We start from the raw sequence: 19,047 nt of genomic DNA on the forward strand, positions 1-19,047 counted from the left end.
TTTTTATTTGGGGGTGGGGGGGGGTTGTTAAATATTCAGAGGACTGCGTCAGCGCTACTCCAGTGAATAGGTCTGTGTTTAACACAGCATCTGCTCGGCCACTGCCCTGCTACCTGTAACAGACGTTACCCGGCAACACACAATGACAGCACTGTGTAGCACCAGCAGTGTGCCGTAGTGCCAACAGTGTGTAGTATCAGCAGTGTGTAAAAAGGCAATATGTATGTGGCAAGAACGGTAAATTATACCCAACCCAGAACACCCCCATCAGAAACGATAAAAGGTGTAGCATGGTGCACAAATACTCAGAGCTATGTGCCACACACACGCACAGAGCTATGTGCCACACACGCACACACAAACACAGAGCTATGTACCGCACTGCTGCACTGTGCTGCACGCACAATGGGGTGTTTATTTAACCTGTCCCCCCTCCTGCCAGGCCCTTTTCTGTTCCACTCCTGACTACAGCTCTGCTCTATCCTCTGCTTATCCTCTCTGAGTTTTCTGTTCACAGCCCCAGGGTCTGTAAACACTGTTCTGGGCATACCTTTAAAGTCTGTTAGCGACTGCCACATAGGGTGTGTGTGTGTGTGTGTGTGTGTGTGTGTGTGTGTACATGGGTGATGGTTGGTAGTGAGGGAGTGGAGGAAAGGGTGTTGAGGGGTGAAAAGTAATGGGATGCACCCACAGAGTACAGAGAGTAGCCATGCTACTCTATGCATATCCCACAATGCACTTTACCTGATAACAGAATATTAATTAGTATATATCATAATAGATATGCAATATTGCTGGTGTTTTTTCCATACACGAATGTAATTATATGCATGTATACATGAATGTACGTACAGTATATGCATACGTTTAGTATATGCATCTATATAACTTAACAAAGTTTTCAAAGAAGGAGAGAAGGTAGAGAGAGGACGAGAGCAGAACCATGAGGTAGTGGAGGGAGGGGTGTGTGGTGAGTGTTTACTAAACCCGCAGTGATTCATGCCCTTTGAGGGAAGCTAACGTAGCCGGTTGAAGTGCATGTTATTAATTCCATTTAATTTCAGAAATATTACCGACTGGAGACCGTCTTTCATTTTGTGGATTTATATGTCGGCGAATTTATATAGTTAATTATGCCGCTTTCACTTTCCGTCTCCCGTGTGAAATGGATGTGCGCTTAGCTCTCTCAGTCACGCTCAGGCCAATTAAGTGCAGAATTATAAAGAGTAATGACACTAATTATTCCGAGGACTCGTTATCAGTGCCGAGCGGTTTCGTACGCGTGAACCTGTGTGACGGCCTTTGGGGGGAATAACCCGGGCACGTTCAGAGACACGGGTGTGGTGTTTGTGCCTGTGACAGCGGCGTCTACTGTGTACTGACTGTCGGCGTGTGTTGATAACTGGGCTCTGTCTGCATGTGTGTTATAAATTATTACTGTGTGCACATGTGTTGATGATTGATTCCTTTATGCACATGTATTATAATTTATTACTGTGTGCACATATGTTGTAATGTATTACTCTGTGGTTGTGTTGATAATTAATTACTGAGAGCACATGCTAAAACTGAGTACTGTGTACAGCATATATGCTCATAACTGAGCACTGTATGCACACGTAATAAACGATTACTGTGTACATGTGTTGATAGCAGATTGCTAGGGGTTCCACTGTTGATAACTGATTCGTTTCTGAATGGGTTTGATAGCTGTTACTGGTCCTGAGTGGGCGGGGTCTGCAATGACTCTGATGTGAGTTCACCCACTACCACAATTAGCAATACTCCTCGTGATCCCTGTAAATGAATACTATTGGATGTATACACTCTGAGTGTATAGTGAGTTCAGGCAGGGCCCCTGTGCTGATGTATCAGTTTATATTGATTAGAATTCTACATTTTCTTCCGCAGAGACGACCTCGCGCACCAACATGGCCACAGCCACCGCCCCCCTGCTCCACCCAGGAGAGGGCAGCGCCACCCGGAGGGCGGGGCCAGGTGAGTCACGCCCACATGCTAAAATCCCCGAAGGCTGCAGATTTCAACAGTAATGCCTTTACTTTACTGCCACTTGGCAGATGCTCTTATCCACACAAGTGCAAAGTAAAACTTCAGCAATTCCCAACAGGGGAACCATAAATTACAAAAGAAAAAAAATTCTCTGTTGATATCGTGCATGTGTGCGTGTGTGTTTGTGTACGTGTGTGTGTGTGTGTGTGTGTGCGTTGCATGTATGCAATTGTGATTAATGAGGATACAAAATGTCATGAGTCTCTGTGCCCTTCTCTGCAGTTCCTGTGACCACGCCCTCCTCTCTGATTGGCCTGTGTGATTTTGAGCGGGGCTTGTGTGGGTGGAGCCGGGACCCCACCGCTGAGCTCCACTGGTCCCTGCACAGCAGGGGCGGGTCTCCGGGTGAGGGGCGGGGCCAGGAAGCTCCTCAGGTTTCTAAGGGTGAGTCACTGGCAGCTGTCGTATCACACACCTAGTCGTGCAAACAGAGACTGCACATCACTGGGCTTGGTTCCAATGCTGTTGCCCAAATGCCCCTGAAAAGGGGGACCATAAGTCTTCCCCCTTAGCTCTTTTGTCATTGAGAGAGGCTGAGAACGTTCTCCCCTCATTCGTACATGTACCGCTCCCCTCCTGCCCCCTCCGCACTCTGTCTGCCCCACTGTAATAACCTGCAATTAATGTAATAACTACTGGAAGCAGAGTAGTTATTTCTCCTCCCACGGGCTTCTGGGTAATTGTTCACCACAGCCTCCCCAAGCAGTTAAAGCTTGTATGTCTTGGTTGTAACTGTAATGGAGGGAGTGTGTGTGTGTGTGTGTGTGACTGTGTGTTTCAGGGAGTGTGTGTTTGTGTGTGTGCGTGTGTGTGTGTGTGTGTGTAAGACTGCATTTCAGGGAGTGCGTGTGTGTGTATGTCTGTGACTGTGTGTTCCAGGGAGTGTGTGTGTGTGTGTGTGTGTGTGTGTGCACTTCAGGGAGTGTGTGTGTGTGTGTGTCTGTGACTGTGCATTTCAGAGAGTGTGTGTGTGTGTAAGACTGCATTTCAGGGAGTGTGTGTGTGTGTGTGTGTCTGTAACTGTATGTTTCAGGGAGTGTGTGAGTGTGTGTGTGTGTGTGTGTGTGTGTGTGTGTAAGTCTGCATTTCAGGGAGTGTGTGTGTGTGAGTGTGTGTGAGTGATGCATTTCAGGGAGTGTGTGAGTGTGTGGTGTGTGCTTCAGGAGTGTGTGGTGGTGTGTGTGTAAGTCTGCATTTCTAGGGAGTGTGTGTGTGTGGGGTGTGTTGAGTGACTGTGATTTCAGGGAGTGTGTGAGTGGTGTGTGTGTAGTGATTCGGGTGTGTGAGTGCGTGTGTGTGTAAGTCTGCATTTTAGGGAGTGTGTGTGTGTGTGAGTGTGTGTGAGTGACTGTGCATTTCAGGGAGTGTGTGAGTGCGTGTGTGTGTAAGTCTGCATTTCAGGGAGTGTGTGAGTGCGTGTGTGTGTAAGTCTGCATTTTAGGGAGTGTGTGTGTGTGTGAGTGTGTGTGAGTGACTGTGCATTTCAGGGAGTGTGTGTGTGTGTGAGTGTGTGTGAGTGACTGTGCATTTCAGGGAGTGTGTGTGTGTGTGAGTGTGTGTGAGTGACTGTGCATTTCAGGGAGTGTGTGTGTGTGAGTGTGTGTGAGTGACTGTGCATTTCAGGAGTGTGTGTGTGTGTGAGTGTGTGGAGTGACTGTGCATTCAGGAGTGTGTGTGTGTGTGTGAGTGTGGTGAGTGACTGTGCATTTCAGGAGTGTGTGTGTGTGTGAGTGTGTGTGAGTGACTGTGCATTCAGGAGTGTGTGCGTGTGTGAGTGTGTGTGAGTGACTGTGCATTTCAGGGAGTGTGTGCGTGTGTGAGTGTGTGTGAGTGACTGTGCATTTCAGGGAGTGTGTGTGTGTGTGAGTGTGTGTGAGTGACTGTGCATTTCAGGGAGTGTGTGCGTGTGTGAGTGTGTGTGAGTGACTGTGCATTTCAGGGAGTGTGTGCGTGTGTGCCATGTCCGGCCCTCATGGAGTTCACAGTCTGTTTTCTGGGACTTGGGGGTTGAAGGGGATCCCCTATGAGCTGACGGGCCCTCCTCTCTGCCCTGTGTGTCACATGACCAGCGAGTGCAGCTGGACTGGACTCTGGCAGCTCCGTTTCCCTAAAGACCCCGGGGACATGCGGCGTAACCGCAGCAGGCCGCTCGCTCCCTGATGCTGAGGGAATGATTTATGGCCGGCCTCCAGTACTTACTCACGTCATTATCGCGGTGCCTTCCACACTCGCTGAATTGAGAAGCGATGCGTGAGCAGATGGGAATACGTGCCACTTGCTTATATCTGTGGCCTGAAGTTCCCTGTTACCTGAAGGACAGACCTGCGCGTGGTTTGTGCCGCCTGCTCTCCTTGCCCGTCTGCTCCGGCAAGCTTAGACATGGCGACGTTCTGCGAGTGACAGTAAACCCGGCTAATCCAGGGGCTCTGTGTGGAGTCCTGAGAGAATGGGGTTTGGGCCTTTGCTTGGCCTCGCTGGTGCTGCAGTAATCCTGAAGGGGAGCTCCAGGAAAGGGAAGGGGTTAACGTGCAGTGGCTCTAATGAACTTTATCTGGAAACGTTTTTTTTCTCTGCAGCGCCTGCAGCATGCTTGGCTACCTGCGGGCTGATATGTCTCTGCCAAGTGCGGTGCCCTGTACTTTCAACCCCCTCGGAAGAAATGGTTATTAATTTCCTTTTATGCACGCAGGGCGGCGCGGTCCACACGATCAAAAAGGAATCTTTCCCGCATTAATAAAAGATATGACTTTATTTTGCAGTTTTGGGTCAAGGAATTATTATCCGAACCATTAAAATTCATTAGTTCTGATACATTCTAAATGCGGCTTATGAAAGATTGAACAGCCCGTGGAAGCGACATCTCAGCAGTTTTTTTTTTTATTTGTTCCCGGAGGAGCGGGAGATCCGTGGCGGCAGATTGGTTTGAGGCCGAGGCGGTGATCTCTCTCGGTGATCGCTCTGGAAGTCTGGATCGGGCCGGCCGTTTACTCGCACGGATGCTTCCGGAGCCCCCCCACACGAGCGATCGCCCCATATTCGAGCGCTGAAGTGTCAGAGATAATAGCAACAATAAAAAGAGCATTTAAGCCAGCGAAGCACTATTCCCAACCAGCAGGAATATTTATGGCTGCGTTTTGAAAGCAGGCCTTCTATTTTGCAGGTGGTAGGCAAGACTGGAACTGATGAATAATGTATTAATCGCTTACGAAAATACAAACACGGCTCCCTCTGCCGTGTTCTCCGCTGAGCGAGCTTTAGACGAGGGCGGCGTCCGGAGTGAGTCAGCATTCGGGCTGGCCCCAGCTCCGAGCTGTCGGACCTTTTGAGTGCTTTAGGATGAAGGATTAAGTGCCTCCCATTATCAGGGTGAGCATGCGGCAGCACACGTCGAGCAGCACAGCCACACAGATAGCACGCCATAAGCACAGCCCAAATTCAGCAGCCCCAGTCCAACACAGCACATCTCAGCACAGCACGCCCATAGCACAGTCAAAACGCACTCAGCACGCACGAGCTACGCATAGCACCCCACAGCACAGTAAAAGCTGAAACCACCATCGCACACAGAGCCAGCCCATACAACCAGCCAACACACATCGCACAGCACTCAGGAGCACAGGCAGCACAGCAACCGGCACGTATCCTATAGTGCAGCACAACGCTCACCCACAGCTAGCTCCTTAACAGAAGCAGCATCACCAAGAACAGCATCAAGCACAACCCACCACAGCAACGCATGCCTACCGATGTAGCAAACGCATGCAGTAGGAGAGGCCGCTGAATTTATCAGTGAAATCAGTGCAATATTTATACTGTCCATCAGCCCACTGAGACCACTTAACCCACCCACCCCCCCCATCTGCCCCTTCATCCTTCTTCTGCTGTGTCAGATTCCTGTAGAGAAATCCCCCCCAGGATCAATTCCCCGGCCACGAGCTCACAGACTAAACGTCTGCTTTTTCTGCATCTCGGAATAATGATGATGATGTCTTCAGCACATTGGACCTCTCTGTGCCGGATAGTAAAGGAGTTTCAGTGAGCTCAGACCTCATGCTGGGCGGCAGTGTAGTATAATGGGCAAGGAACCTCAAGGTCGCAGGTTCGAATTCCCGGGTAGAACACTGCTGTTGTACGCTTGAGCAAGGTACTTAAGCAGTGCAGATTGCTTCAGTATATATCCAGCTGTATAAATGGATGCAGTGTAAATGCTATATAAATTAATTGTATGGTATAAAACGAGAATGAACTATTTTTTCTTGATAGAATCATTGTTTTCATAGAATTAACAACCAGAGTTTCTGCATAACGATGGTCCAAATAGAACTACCAACCAGAGTTTTGCTTGACAACGGTAAAATAATATGCCCAAACGCTCACAGAAGAATATTTCACTTTCAGTTGATTAAATCAATTCATTTTCATTGAGTTTTGAACTGCCTACGAGTCAGCTTCCTGATGGAGCTCTGTCTCGCTAAAATAGCATCGGCCTCACGTTATCTAGCCTATATGAAAAATTTTTTTCTTCCAGTCCAGTTTTTTTTCCTTCCAGTCCAGGTTTTTTTTTCTTCCAGTCCAGGTTTTTTTCTCTTCCAGTCCAGGTTTTTTTTCTTCCAGTCCAGTTTTTTTTATAATTCCAGTCCAGGTTTTTTAATTTAAAAAATCTTTTTTTACCTCGCAACAAGTTATTTCTCAGTAAAGGGACACCTCTGCGTTTTAACAGTTCTAAAATCAATGCTCTACAAAATCCAGCATTCTAAAGCAGTTCAAGGGGAGGCACCACTGTCAAAAACAATGATTTTGGTTCCATATGTTAATTTTGATATTTTTTGATATTTTGCTTCTATAACTTCTATAGTTTCAGATACAGATACAGGTAATGACGTCTCTGCACCCCCCTAGTAAATTCTATGTAAAATGTTGTGTACGTTGCTCTGGATAAGAGTGTCTGCTAAATGCCTGTAATGTAATGTAGTGCTGCTGTGTGCTGGGCGCAGATTTCGGGAGCTACCTGTACGCGGAGGCGAGCCCCAAGGCGGAGCGGGAGCGGGCGCGGCTGCTGAGCCCGGAGGTAGAGGAGGAGAGGGGCCCCATCTGCCTGCTGTTCTCCTACCAGCTCCGCACCGAGGGCGGGGCCAGCCTGAGGGTGCTGCTCCGAGGCTCAGACCACCAGGAGACCCTGCTGTGGGCTCTGCGGGGCGACCAGGGGCCCCTCTGGAGCGAGGGCCGAACCATCCTGCCCCGCTCCCCAAAAACGTACCAGGTACTGTACCCACCCCCTCCCTAAACAATACGAGCTACCCTAACCCCCTCACATGGGAAGTGGTGTCAGGTGTTACAATATAGACAGCTGTGGGAGTAGCAGTAATTTGTTAATAGTTGTGGTGTTATTATAATTAGCACGATTTACATGTTGTTATATGACACACAGTGACAGTAATAAACATGAACACCCTGACCCAGTGACTTGTCTACTTGTCTTTCAAAGCTGTGAGGTCGCAGTAGACTTTGTTTATCTCGCAGAGACAAAGCTGTGAGCTCACGGGCCCACACCTGACTGTTTGCTCTGAATAAGGGAAGTCTCAGTCTCGGATGGAGAATGGGTGTGAACTTTCTTTCTCACTCCCCTCCTCTTCCTGTTCCTCCGGCAGGTTGTCATGGAGGCGCTCTTTCACCGTGGCGACAGGGGACACATCCGGATTGACAACATCCACCTCAGCTCCAGCACGCCGCTGGAAGAGTGCATACGTGAGTGCCACGCCCGACTTTCTGCCCCCCCCACTGCCCTTAGCCTCGCCCTGAGACCCCAAAGTGCTGTGCCTTTTAAAAAATAAAAACAAGTATATTCCCATCAATTTAAAAAAAATAAAGGGTGAGAATATAGCCTTTTCCCATATTTCATCTGTCAGAAAATAACAGTCGATGTACAAACTCCTGTGGGAAAGTGATGTATCACCATTGCAATGGCCTCCTGGCCAACGTGGGCGGTGCCACTGCATGGCTCACGCTGAGAGGCCTGCGTGTCATTAGCCGCGGCCTGTACACTCTGGCAGGTTTTCTAAAGGGACGTGGTACAATTAGGCCTCATCGGCTCCTTGCGTGGCGGTTTTCTGGGCCGCGGAGGCGAGGTCGCGGTCAGAACTCTGGGAGCCGACGTGCTCGCGCCGTCTTCTTTCCGAGCGCCCCGAGCTACGTGTTCTGTCCTATCGGCGAGCTCCAGCCTCTCTCTCGGCAGGGGGGCTGCGGCCAGTCACCGTGCTTCATTCGTTGCCAAGTCACACGCGCACCAATAACATGAGAGGAGGGTTCCGGGAGGTCAGCCCTCAGACTCGTACTGGGGTGTCTGAACAGCGTTCAAAGGGACTGATCAAAAGAAAACGCAACAGAAAAAACTGTTTAGGAACACTTTGTTGTTCTCTGTTCTTGCTCTGAATCTTCTCTGTGTCCTCCTTCAGAGCCGTTTGCCGCCTTCCCTCCTGACATGACTGGTGAGTCTTGACATCTTTGTTGGCTTTCACTTCCTGTGGGAATGCTTGTATTTCCTGGTTGCAGCTTGTGGTGTGGTTAATGGATGGAGCAGCTGTGCTGTCCTGCAGCCCAGACTAAGCGCACGCACAGGGGGGACGGGCTGAACCAGACTCAGAGAGACTGAGGAATACACACTGAATGACTGATACAACCGTGGAATTAACCATCAGCATCGTCATTCCCAGCATGCAATTCAGCATACATGTCTGAAGTCCTGCCTTGTTGTTGTTGTTGTTGTTGCTGTGTTTGTGTAAATATGCAATCTGTACTGCAGACAGTGAACTGAGAGGGGTTTTTTTTTTATCAGGATGGGAACAGCATGAGTTAGAAAACAGTTGTGTGGGCCGTATGGTTCTGTATTGTTCACACATGCATCACAGGCGGGACCTTGGGAGTTTGTGTTTATGAGGTGTGAGAATTTCTCTTTCTGACAAACGTTTCGACATTTTCTTTTTTGGGGAATTGCAGCAGCAACGGGATCTTAAAATGTGTGTTGTCAGTCGAAACAGTTGAACATCACATGTCTAGTAACGTGCCTGCACGTGTCAATAATCCTGATCGCGGTGCTCCATTTTTGCCGCTCCTGCAGATTCTTAGGCCTCGTTAGATATTCCGCTGTGTGTTCTTAACACCGAAAGTTTTATCTCCCTACCGTTGAAGCTGGAACGTTCCAGTTTTATGTGTCTTCGTCAAGGGACGCGACAGTACGATACCGTGCGGGTGGACATTCCGCGCTGTAGTTCAGCGCTGGAAACTCTTGTTAATTACCCGCTCCTCCGGTAGTTAAGAAGCAGAGAGTGGTTTGAAGGGACGCGGGGACTGAGCGCGTCTGGTGAGTCTGAAGAATCGGGGGCCGCTTCTGTGCCGCCCCCGCGCGCGTGTTCCAGGGGCCTGTGCCCGCTCCAGCGGGCTGGAGGAGAGGGACCCCCCGTGCCCAGTGCAGGGGCCAGAGGCTGCAGCCGAGCTGGCAGCTTGGATTCGGGTCCTCTGGAGGGGATGAAAGGACACACATGGCCTCATTATCCCCTGCGGGATGCTACATCTGAGCAACGTTCATAAAACAACAGGAATGAAAGGGAAGGGCTGAGATTATAGCATGCTTATGGGGTTTTTTTGGGCCATTTTAAGGGGGAGCTTTGAGACTTGAAAGGGAAATGGGGCCGTGGTGTGCGCGCGTGTGTGTGTGTGTGTGTGTGTGTGTGTGTGTGTGTGTGCGTGTGTGTATGTGCGCGTGTGTGCGTGTGTGCGTGTGTGTGTGTGTGTGTGTGTGTGGCGTGTGTGTGTGTGTTGTGGTGTGTGTGTGGTGTGGTTGTGTGTGCGTGTGTGTGTGCGTGTGTGTGTGTGTGTGTGTGTGTGTGTGTGCGTTTTGTGTGTTGTGTGGTGCGTGTGTGTGGCTTGGCTGTGTGTATGTGCGCGTGTGTGCGTGTGTGCGTGTGTGTGTGTGTGTGTGTGTGTGTGTGTGTGTGTGTGTGTGTGTGTGTGTTTTCCGAAGCGTGTTTACTGCCGAGCAGCCAGCCCGCAGACAGAGTGCCAGCTCCCCTGCAGATAGGCCCTTTCTGTGGGCCTTTAATCCTACAGTCGTGACAAATCCCACTGGAAAGAGTCAGGACTTCCCTGCCCAGCGAAAAGGGAGAGACTGAAGCCTCACCTGTCACCGTTAGGAATAATCCCCCCCCCTATTGATGGAGGAAGGATTGCTTTGTGCCTCTGCTTGTTTGAGGAGGGAGGACAGCAGGCTGTGGGACTCGTGCCTTTCTCTCTCAGCCTGCAAGCGAACACGAGAACATGGGGGGATTTGTATAGTGTGTTTGTTTAGAATGAATGTGGAGGGATTCTGGGTAGAGCTCTGGTGTTAATGCCGCCGCCTCCTCCTCGTTTTCCTGGAAACGAAAACAACTTCTGGGCAGGTAGACAGCTTTCCCACATGAAGGGAACCCCAGCCTGGGGTATGTGCTTGTGTCTCGTATCGCACGAACAAGACCTGTGTGAACACAGGCAGGAGAACATGTACATCTCCTCATGTCAGTGTACGTTATGGGAGGGGCATGGAAAGAAGCAGTCTGGCCTTAATCTGGAAAGGGGCAGGGGATTATGGAGTAGTGTGTTCTCCCCTGTGCCTTTGTGAGGTTGAATGTAATTGGACTGGATTCTTGGTGGGATTTTTGGAGTTTTTTTTTTCTGCTGGTTGTAATGTGCAAGTTCAGCTGAACGGAGATGGATATCAGTCGATAATGGAGTCCTTTCAGTCACGGAGTCTTGGCAAACCGTCTTCTTATCTCTACCAGCTTGTGTTTGTTCTTTCATTTTTAATGGGGCCAAGTCAAGTGGCTCCAAACCTACAGGTTTCAGAGACACAGTAAGACTTCATAAGATCTTGCAGTTCAGGATCTCCTCTAAACTTGTAAAGGAAACTTTGAGTGCAAGGTTGTGTGAGGTTTTTTTATCAATCTGACCCAGTTCAGTTTGTTATTGATCCTGCAGCTTCTCCCGTCACGTTCCCCAAGTTAAATCCGCATGTTCCGTCGATGGGCATTTTCAGTTTGTGACTGCTCTGGACAGATTACTCCGAAAGGAGTAAATAAATCTGAATAGCTTGTTATCTCTAGATGATAATCCTTGTTGTGGTGAGAATTATGCTGTTTATCTGCTGTTCACAGATAAGATGGCAAAGATTACATGCACTTTCTATTAATAGTCTGTCTCTCAGAGGCATGGATTTTAGGTGACAAAATGAAAGATCTCCTGGCAGTTGGTCTTACCTTGCCTGGAGTTGGATGTTTAGGTTTAAACTGGAGATTGCAAATGCTGCACCCTTTCAGTAATATACCAAGGTCTTATTATTTACCACTTCATATCAGTGAGTGTTTGGAATTTCAGATATCAGTTGATACGCAGTTTGGAAATCTGTTTTTCTTTGTCTCTATGGAGGAGTCCAGGGTTATTATTTGCATTTTGTGTCCTCTGGGCTGGGACTGTAGGACCCCTACATGTCTATACATGCACATAAAATATACACGTTCTCAATTTCAAACCAGCAAATATTTTGTACTTACACTGTATGTGTTCATAAACATATATTTACGCGTACACTACGCAAAAATATTCACAACATAGCACAAACACAATACACAATGTTGTCCTTGGCTTGTATTTACGAAAGACAAGTCTAATTTTGGACATGTTAAATATAAATGATCATAGATAACCTACACCTGGATTCAGTAAGCATTTTTCTTCAACTCAGAATTACATTTCCCCAATAGGAAAGCACGCTTTTTCTTCCATTAACCATTTTGTCAGTTAAGCAATAATAAAAGTGAATTAAATGGCCTCTATTATGACTAGACAAAAGTGTCAGTTGTACTCAATTTTATGTCGAAAGAAAAGGCAAATCTTGATTAAATTCAGAGCCTCACTGAAGCCAGTCAACACAGTGTAGTGTAGTATTAGATTGCCGATTAGTGCTTTTGTAGAGTATACTTCCAGTCTAGCAAGGTGGGTTTCTCATGGCTGCTTAGAAAAAAAAAAAGTGTTCCTGTCCAGTGTACCTGTGACACCTTTAAACGGTTGCTGTATCCAGACTGTGCTCGAGTCACTGACCTCCCTGTTTGTTTGTCCCTCACAGATCCAAGACCAGCAGACTTTGGTGATGAACTTCTGTCCAACGGCAGAGGCCAGACAGACAGAGGTAAGATCCTACCTGCGGCTTAGCGTAGCGCTCCTACACAGGTTCCTGTTTCCCTGGGGCTGCAAGACTAGGCCAAGCCTGTCCTGCTACATTACCATCATCTTTCTCTTCCTGGATAAATATAAGGCAAGCCACTCATCTTTGGCCCGAGGTTTGAATCCATCGCATGCTGGTCTGGGTCTTCTCTTGTCTCTACAGTTCTGTCTTCATGCCTCGACAGCGCAGGCTGCAGCCCTACACCCAGTTCATAAAGCTCATCCTTGCCCCAGGAATTCAAAAAAAGATGAAGTAATTACAGGGCTGGAACTGAATCTTTTTCTCACCTTGTCTTTCATTACCACCTCTCTGCTCTACCTCTTTCATAAAGTAATGAAATGATCAGGAGACCCTGCTTCCTCCTCGCTCTCAGTCGCCAGTCTCAGGATGCGAAATTAATAACCCCGGCTAAATGAATCAGGGTCACGTGCCGCAGTCATTTTATTAGCTCTGTCCAGATAACGCCGGCTGTGTGAAAGGCTTTGGGATTCTGGGATTGGAGACGCTCGCCGTGACACCTGGCCCTCCCCCGAGAGAGAGAGAGAGGGGGGGGGAGGAGGAAGCAGTCTGGGCTGAGTGGAGCTTATTCAGAGGGGAAACCAGCTGTGACTGGATGAAGGGAGAGGCCGTGCTCCAGTGTAAAACAGTAGCATTGGCGGGAGATGTAGTCTGATGTGAATTAAGGGAGATGTTATATACCAGTGTAAAACAGTAACAGCAGTGTAGTAGTAATGGTGGATTTGTAGTCAGTTGTGATGAAGTGAGATCTTACAGTAGTGTAAACCAGCAGCACTGGAGTGGCAGTTAAATGTGGCGAGAGACCTTACACTGGTGTATAGCGGTAGTATTAGCAGTGGAGTTAGCGGTAAGTCATCCCCTCCACTAAAATGTCTGTCGCTTTCCTCTGCCAGGAGTCCCCCACCTGGAGAGGAGCACCCCCGCGCCGTCCTCCGACCCCCCGGTGACCCCCGAGTCTGAGAAGGACAACTCCTGGCTGTACACGCTGGACCCCATCCTGGTGACCATCATCGTGATGAGTTCCCTGGGCGTCCTGCTGGGGGCGGTGTGCGCCGGGCTGCTCCTCTACTGCACCTGCTCCTACGGCGGCCTCTCCACCCGCAGCTCCACCACCCTGGAGAACTACAACTTCGAGCTGTACGACGGCATCAAGCACAAGGTCAAGATCAACCAGCAGAGGTGCTGCTCCGAGGCCTGAGGGGGGGGCGCCAGGGTCCCCCCCCCTCTCTCTCCCCCTCTCTCTCTCTCTCTCTCGCGCCTGTGGGACAGAGCCTGAACAGACCGTATCTCTCAATCACTGACCGCCCTGCTCCTGAAAAGGAGGCAAGACAGCTGAGAACTGCTCCTACTGCACTGTTCTGCAAGTGCCAAAACCTTTAAAACATATCAGCAATGCCTAGCCCCAAAAACATTTCGTACAGACTTCTGCATCTTCCGCATTTTAATCAGCTTGCATTTCAGCCGAGTGACACCTTGACGACATAGACACGGGACTGAGTGACACCTCAGATGTTGATGGGCAAGTACTTGTGAAACTTCAGGCTTCGTTGTGGCCTGGGAATTTTTTTGTTGTTGTTGTTGGATGGTCTCCACAGAATTGCGGCTTCAGTTTTTCTCCTTTTTTCATCTGGGCTATTTTTATAGATAATTATTTTTGTCTGTTGACTGTCAGTCTTACGCTTCCTCGGTTCTTAAGTGTGTATGATATTAATATTTGAAGTTTTTGCTTTGGAATGTTGCCAAGCTGTGTAAAAAAAAAAAAAAAAAGAAGACGTAATTAGGCAAGAAAATTTTTTTACAAAATGTTCAGTTACACACTTTAGCTGGACAAGAAGGATCGTCTTTGAATTTTTATTTCTGAAAGGATACACAAAAACAGACAGAGAGACACACGCAGACAGACTGACACACACACACACATACACACACACAGTGATGCTCTGTGACCCCAAAGGTTATTTCATTGCATCCTATGGATAGCAGAGTTTGAGCCATGGACATGTTGGTCACAGATCTACACGTGTATCAGAGCAAGGAGAGAGGCAACACACACACACACACACACACACGCGCACACTTCAGAGAACGGAGGAGAGGGAGGGGTTTTTGTCTGTCCTCACCTTCCCCGAGTGCCATATGAAAGCGCTTAAAGGAGGCCCAGACGAAGGGTTCTGGAAACGGACGCTTTGTTGGGAGTGCTGTTGAGCCTTAAGCCCAGTTTTTGGAGGAGAGCCATCGAGGCAGAGATGTCCAGGACACAAACCGTTGAGGCCTTGGGAGGGTTGTGTCATCGTCGTTTCGACATCGCTTTTTCCACAGCGAAGCAGAGAGGTAAACAGGACGCAGGTTTTGTGTTTATATGAATCTGACTGCAGTACTTGTGTAACGTTCCTGGATGTTTCTACGTTGTAAGAGAAAGAACCGCAAATCTTTTCCTGCATAGAATGAGGTCTTACCTGTACACACATGCACACGCTCGCATGCACACACACGCACACACACACACACACACACGCTCACAGGCAGTGTGCGAGTGTCTTGATCCGTGGGTGCTGATTGGACGCTGGCAAATGAGCCAATGGTGGTTCAGCTGTGGGGCGGAGATGGTGCATCGAGCTCCTGGAACTCTGTTCACTCTTTTCCAAGTGCCTTGGAGCTCGCCCCAGTGAATCTTCCTGTGGAGAGGAGAGAGCATGTGGTCTCCTGTCTGGGACAGGAGGCTGAGATCATCCTGGCCACTCCTCAGATACAAATGTTATTTGTAGACTTTGTACAGAAATTTTTTTTATTGTTATTATTATTTAATAAACGATTGAGAATATAGAAGAGGCTCTGTTAAAACTTGATCCTTACCACACCTGTTTTAGTACCGTTCAGTTGTGAAGCGGATTTTTTTGGTCACTGTTTTGTTACGTGAACACACGATCTCAAATGTACACATTCACACAAAATTTTATTTTTCAGTTGAGACCGGGGATAAACCTTTGATAAAGGAGCAATGGGTCATTTGAAACCCCATGTCCACAAGGGAGGGTTGCAATCTTTAGAGTTTACACAGCCACTAGGAATGATGGGGGTTGGGTGGGACCACACAGGATTTTGGTAAACAGACGAGACTGTCAAAGGGTTTGTGGTCACACACAATTGTTTTCCCCTCACGGAAAGCAAGGTTAAGCTGTAAAAATAATTACTTTGTAGGTTTAATCATATTGACTGACCTCCCGGTTACCCCCTGGGGGTAACGCATCGTGCCACATGCTCAGTGCCTGACGCATATTTGGGGAGAGCTGTGCGATGGAACCATGCAACTCAATAAATATTGGAAAATGTATAAGCGATGCAACAGCAACTGTTGTAGTTTACAAGAGCCGCCTCAGAGAACTCCTAAAATGGTTCCCATGAGCCACCAACAGTATGCAGGGAAAAGTAGTTTGCTGGAGATCACAGGTATTTACCACAGGTATTTTCTCCACTGTGAAACGATGCCTTGAAGGGATGAACTAGTTTAATCAAATAAGTTGCGGTTTCGTAGCATGTACACAAATGGAGTTAGAAGTGCATACAAATACATGATGATAATGACAAGAATAGACTTCAACCCATCTAGGCTTGTCATTTGATATGTAACCGTAATCAGTGGTCATGCTAGCCTATGGAATGCTGCGTCTTTGGAACACAGGACATTTCAAAATCAGTGTTTTTACACTACTTCACCTGTGTTATGATAAAAATATGTGTGTCTTTCATAATTTCATTATGACACTTGTAATAGAAGCAGATGGAAGTGGCTGGATTAGTGGAATGAAATAAGCTGCAAATAATGTTTTGGCATTCTGATCAAAATTAATTTCACACGGGCTAATAATATTTTTAAAAATCCAAGGAACACTTTCTGTTTTAATTTACTCATGTTAAGCAAGCTGGCTAGAGTGTGACCGCTCCTTTTCTACTTCATTCAAATGAAGCATTTTCTTTTTGAATCTAGCAATGCTACCAACGGCTGTGTAAATATTATTACCAATAAACAACACAAATGTCAGACACTTAAAGACGACTGGCTCAAAGAAACAACAGTGAATATTTGAATATTTTATTGTGGTTCAAGTCTGGGTCATCGCCTGTTGTAATCTTGCTTTTTTTTAAAAAATGAAAAACTTAATATCTGCGTTCATACAAACTAGCATATGTTCTCTGCATTTTGGCTCTTTCTCTGCATGAACAAAATGCAGCATCCTGCATTACAACCACCTACAATGAAATAGGTTGAGGGTGAAGGGGGTATGTACACAGACAATCAAGTACAGTATGTCATAAAACATATTCAGAGACACCTAAGGATGAGCAATATGTTGCTATGGAAATCTTACAGGGTTGCAGGCAATCTGTTTGATATAGTAGTCTGTTGACATGGATACTAATGCAGCACTAGTTGAACAATACCACACTGACAAGCATATTTCACCAAGAAATTGATTAACAGACAAGCATTGTGCCCCATTAGACAAATCCTTTTAAAACAAATTACACATTTTGCAATTCAGTGATATTAATGGACTGTTCCTTTGATTCTCATTTGAAAAGCAGTTGGTTGAGAGAATGATGTGCAACAGTATATTCTCCAGTGCATCTACATTGCTAATAACGCTTCGCTTGTTTGTACCTCAAACCTGTTCTACTGTGGGATAATTCTCTGTTGCCCTCTAGTGCATTACCTGGGAAATGTACCTGGGAATGCCTGGGAGAAAATGGCACAATTTGATACTGGATTCTTGTGAAGTCCCTTCGCGTCACAATTCTCAAACTCACCGGTGAGCTTCTGGGGGTACTGAGGCAGGTGCTGAGATGCATATGTCGAAAAACGTACTCTATTCATCCCTTCCAGAGACATTGACTCTAATCACACAGCACTGAAACTGGCTCATTTTCAGAGCAAAATGTCCAGTAATCAACCTGGATAGAGTTGATTTTAACCCTGAACGCATGGACTGTCATAGAGTATATTTGTTCTCTCCTGGACTCATATAAAGAGCATATCTTTCTATGTAAATACATTTATAGTAATGTATATTCAACCACTAAATGTTCCAAATTTAGCTACTTGCGTGTGGCATTGGCCGCACAGACAACATCAAAAAATTTCCTGTGGATCCCAATTGCAGACGTTGGCTGGCGAACCAGCTTTACAGTCCAGCACAGCAGTCCACCACAGGCTTACAGGCTGAATGACGCTGCTGTGCCTTTGGGTCCACAGACAGCACGCCTGAGTAAGCTGACTAATGCCGCATCGATATGCCGATGCTGGCTAACCTTACGCAGGAACGAAGGCCGCATTCTGCGCAGCTGATGGATGTGCCCTTTGAGTAAGCGCTGTGAGTAGGCCGGTGACACTTGAAAAATGTGTTTTGGTGGCCTCATCGGGCGCTGCTAAAGACCTGGGAAAAATTATGATTATTTATCACTTGATAAATCGCTAGACATGTCTGCCAGGATCTCCCCTGTGTAGCGAACGCACATATGCCTGTTGACCAGTCTCATTAGCATCCTCATGTTTTATGTTAAATAATTGTCCTGCACATAAAATGGTGGTGGCGACGGGGTTGACCTTGGTATCGGCATTGCGTGGGACTGACCCTGTAGCACAGACGGAAGCTTACACCTGAGAGAGCGCTGGAGCGTCAAAGAGACACTCTCTTCGGAGTTCTGCGCTGTGCTGTTGTGTTGCACTGCATTGACAGCTGTGCTGTGCTGATTTGTGCTGTGTTAGGTAGCTGTGTTGTGCTGTGCAGTGCTGTGCCGTGCCGTATTTAACTGCCAGTGCCTCTCTGTTGTGTTTGGTTTGTGAGCCCTGTCATGGCGTCCCGCTGACTGTGTGGGGTTATTTATGTTTTTGAGGTGGGGTGGGTGGTGGGGGCGGTGTGACGGTGGTGCTGTGGGAGCTGGAACAGCCTGTCATGCATTAAACATGGTCTCTCTGTGCAGCAGGGCTGTTTGTGGAGGAGTGCCAGGCGGGTTCGTTATTGATTCCTGAATGGAAGCTGATAGGCCGATGTTTGTGCCAGCTCAGATGTTCCCCGCCCCCCCTCCTGGCTGCCTCTCTGCCACAGAGAGTTTACTACCCTTACACCCAAAATCTGCCCCACCCAAGTCCTACCCCCGGTCTCCCAAATCTACCCCGCCCATAACTTACCCCCGCTCTCCCTAATTTACCCGGCCCATTTTACCCCTCTCCCAAATCTGTCCCAACCACGTGTTACCCCCACTCTCCCAAATATATCCCACCCACATTACCCTCACTCCCAAATCTACCCTAACCCACATCCTACCTGTCTCTTCACAAATCTATCCAAGCTATCCATATTACTCCGTTTCCCAAAGCAACCTTCAAAAATGTTGGTTTTTATGATTTGGTGAGAAAGGGGAAAGACAGATTGAGTGTGTGTGCATATCCGTGCGTGTGTGCATATCCGTGCGTGTGTGCATATCCGTGCGTACGTGTGTGCGTGCGTGCGTATCCGTGCGTGCGTGCGTGTGTGTGTATCCATGCGTGCGTGCGTGCGTGTGTGTGTATCCATGCGTGCGTGCGTGCGTGTGTATATAAGCATGCCTGTTTGTGTTTGAGTGTGATAGGAAAGATTGTGTGAATGCATGTCATTTTCAGATTTCCCCCCCCTGTTATTTTGTGTACCGCAGAGCTCTCACAAATGTCATAT

At 47.7% G+C, this 19,047-nt stretch overlaps 1 protein-coding gene across 2 annotated transcripts in view; it reads left to right on the forward strand.

Annotated features, from left to right (window-relative positions):
* The window catches only part of LOC135240514 (neuropilin-2-like), a 45,006-nt gene extending 29,843 nt beyond the window's left edge, over positions 1-15,163 (forward strand). For both annotated transcript variants that reach the window (XM_064310062.1, XM_064310061.1), the window contains exons 11-17: positions 1,912-1,998; positions 2,293-2,454; positions 7,065-7,330; positions 7,719-7,815; positions 8,523-8,555; positions 12,221-12,283; positions 13,231-15,163. In XM_064310062.1, the coding sequence (XP_064166132.1) occupies positions 1,912-1,998; positions 2,293-2,454; positions 7,065-7,330; positions 7,719-7,815; positions 8,523-8,555; positions 12,221-12,283; positions 13,231-13,535 (1,013 nt within the window). In that variant the 3' untranslated portion in view covers positions 13,536-15,163. The remainder of the gene's footprint in view (positions 1-1,911; positions 1,999-2,292; positions 2,455-7,064; positions 7,331-7,718; positions 7,816-8,522; positions 8,556-12,220; positions 12,284-13,230) is intronic.
* Positions 15,164-19,047: the final 3,884 nt, after the last annotated feature.

This window comes from Anguilla rostrata, chromosome 15 (genome assembly GCF_018555375.3).
Source record: "Anguilla rostrata isolate EN2019 chromosome 15, ASM1855537v3, whole genome shotgun sequence".
In the NCBI taxonomy this organism is placed as follows: Eukaryota; Metazoa; Chordata; class Actinopteri; order Anguilliformes; family Anguillidae; genus Anguilla; species Anguilla rostrata.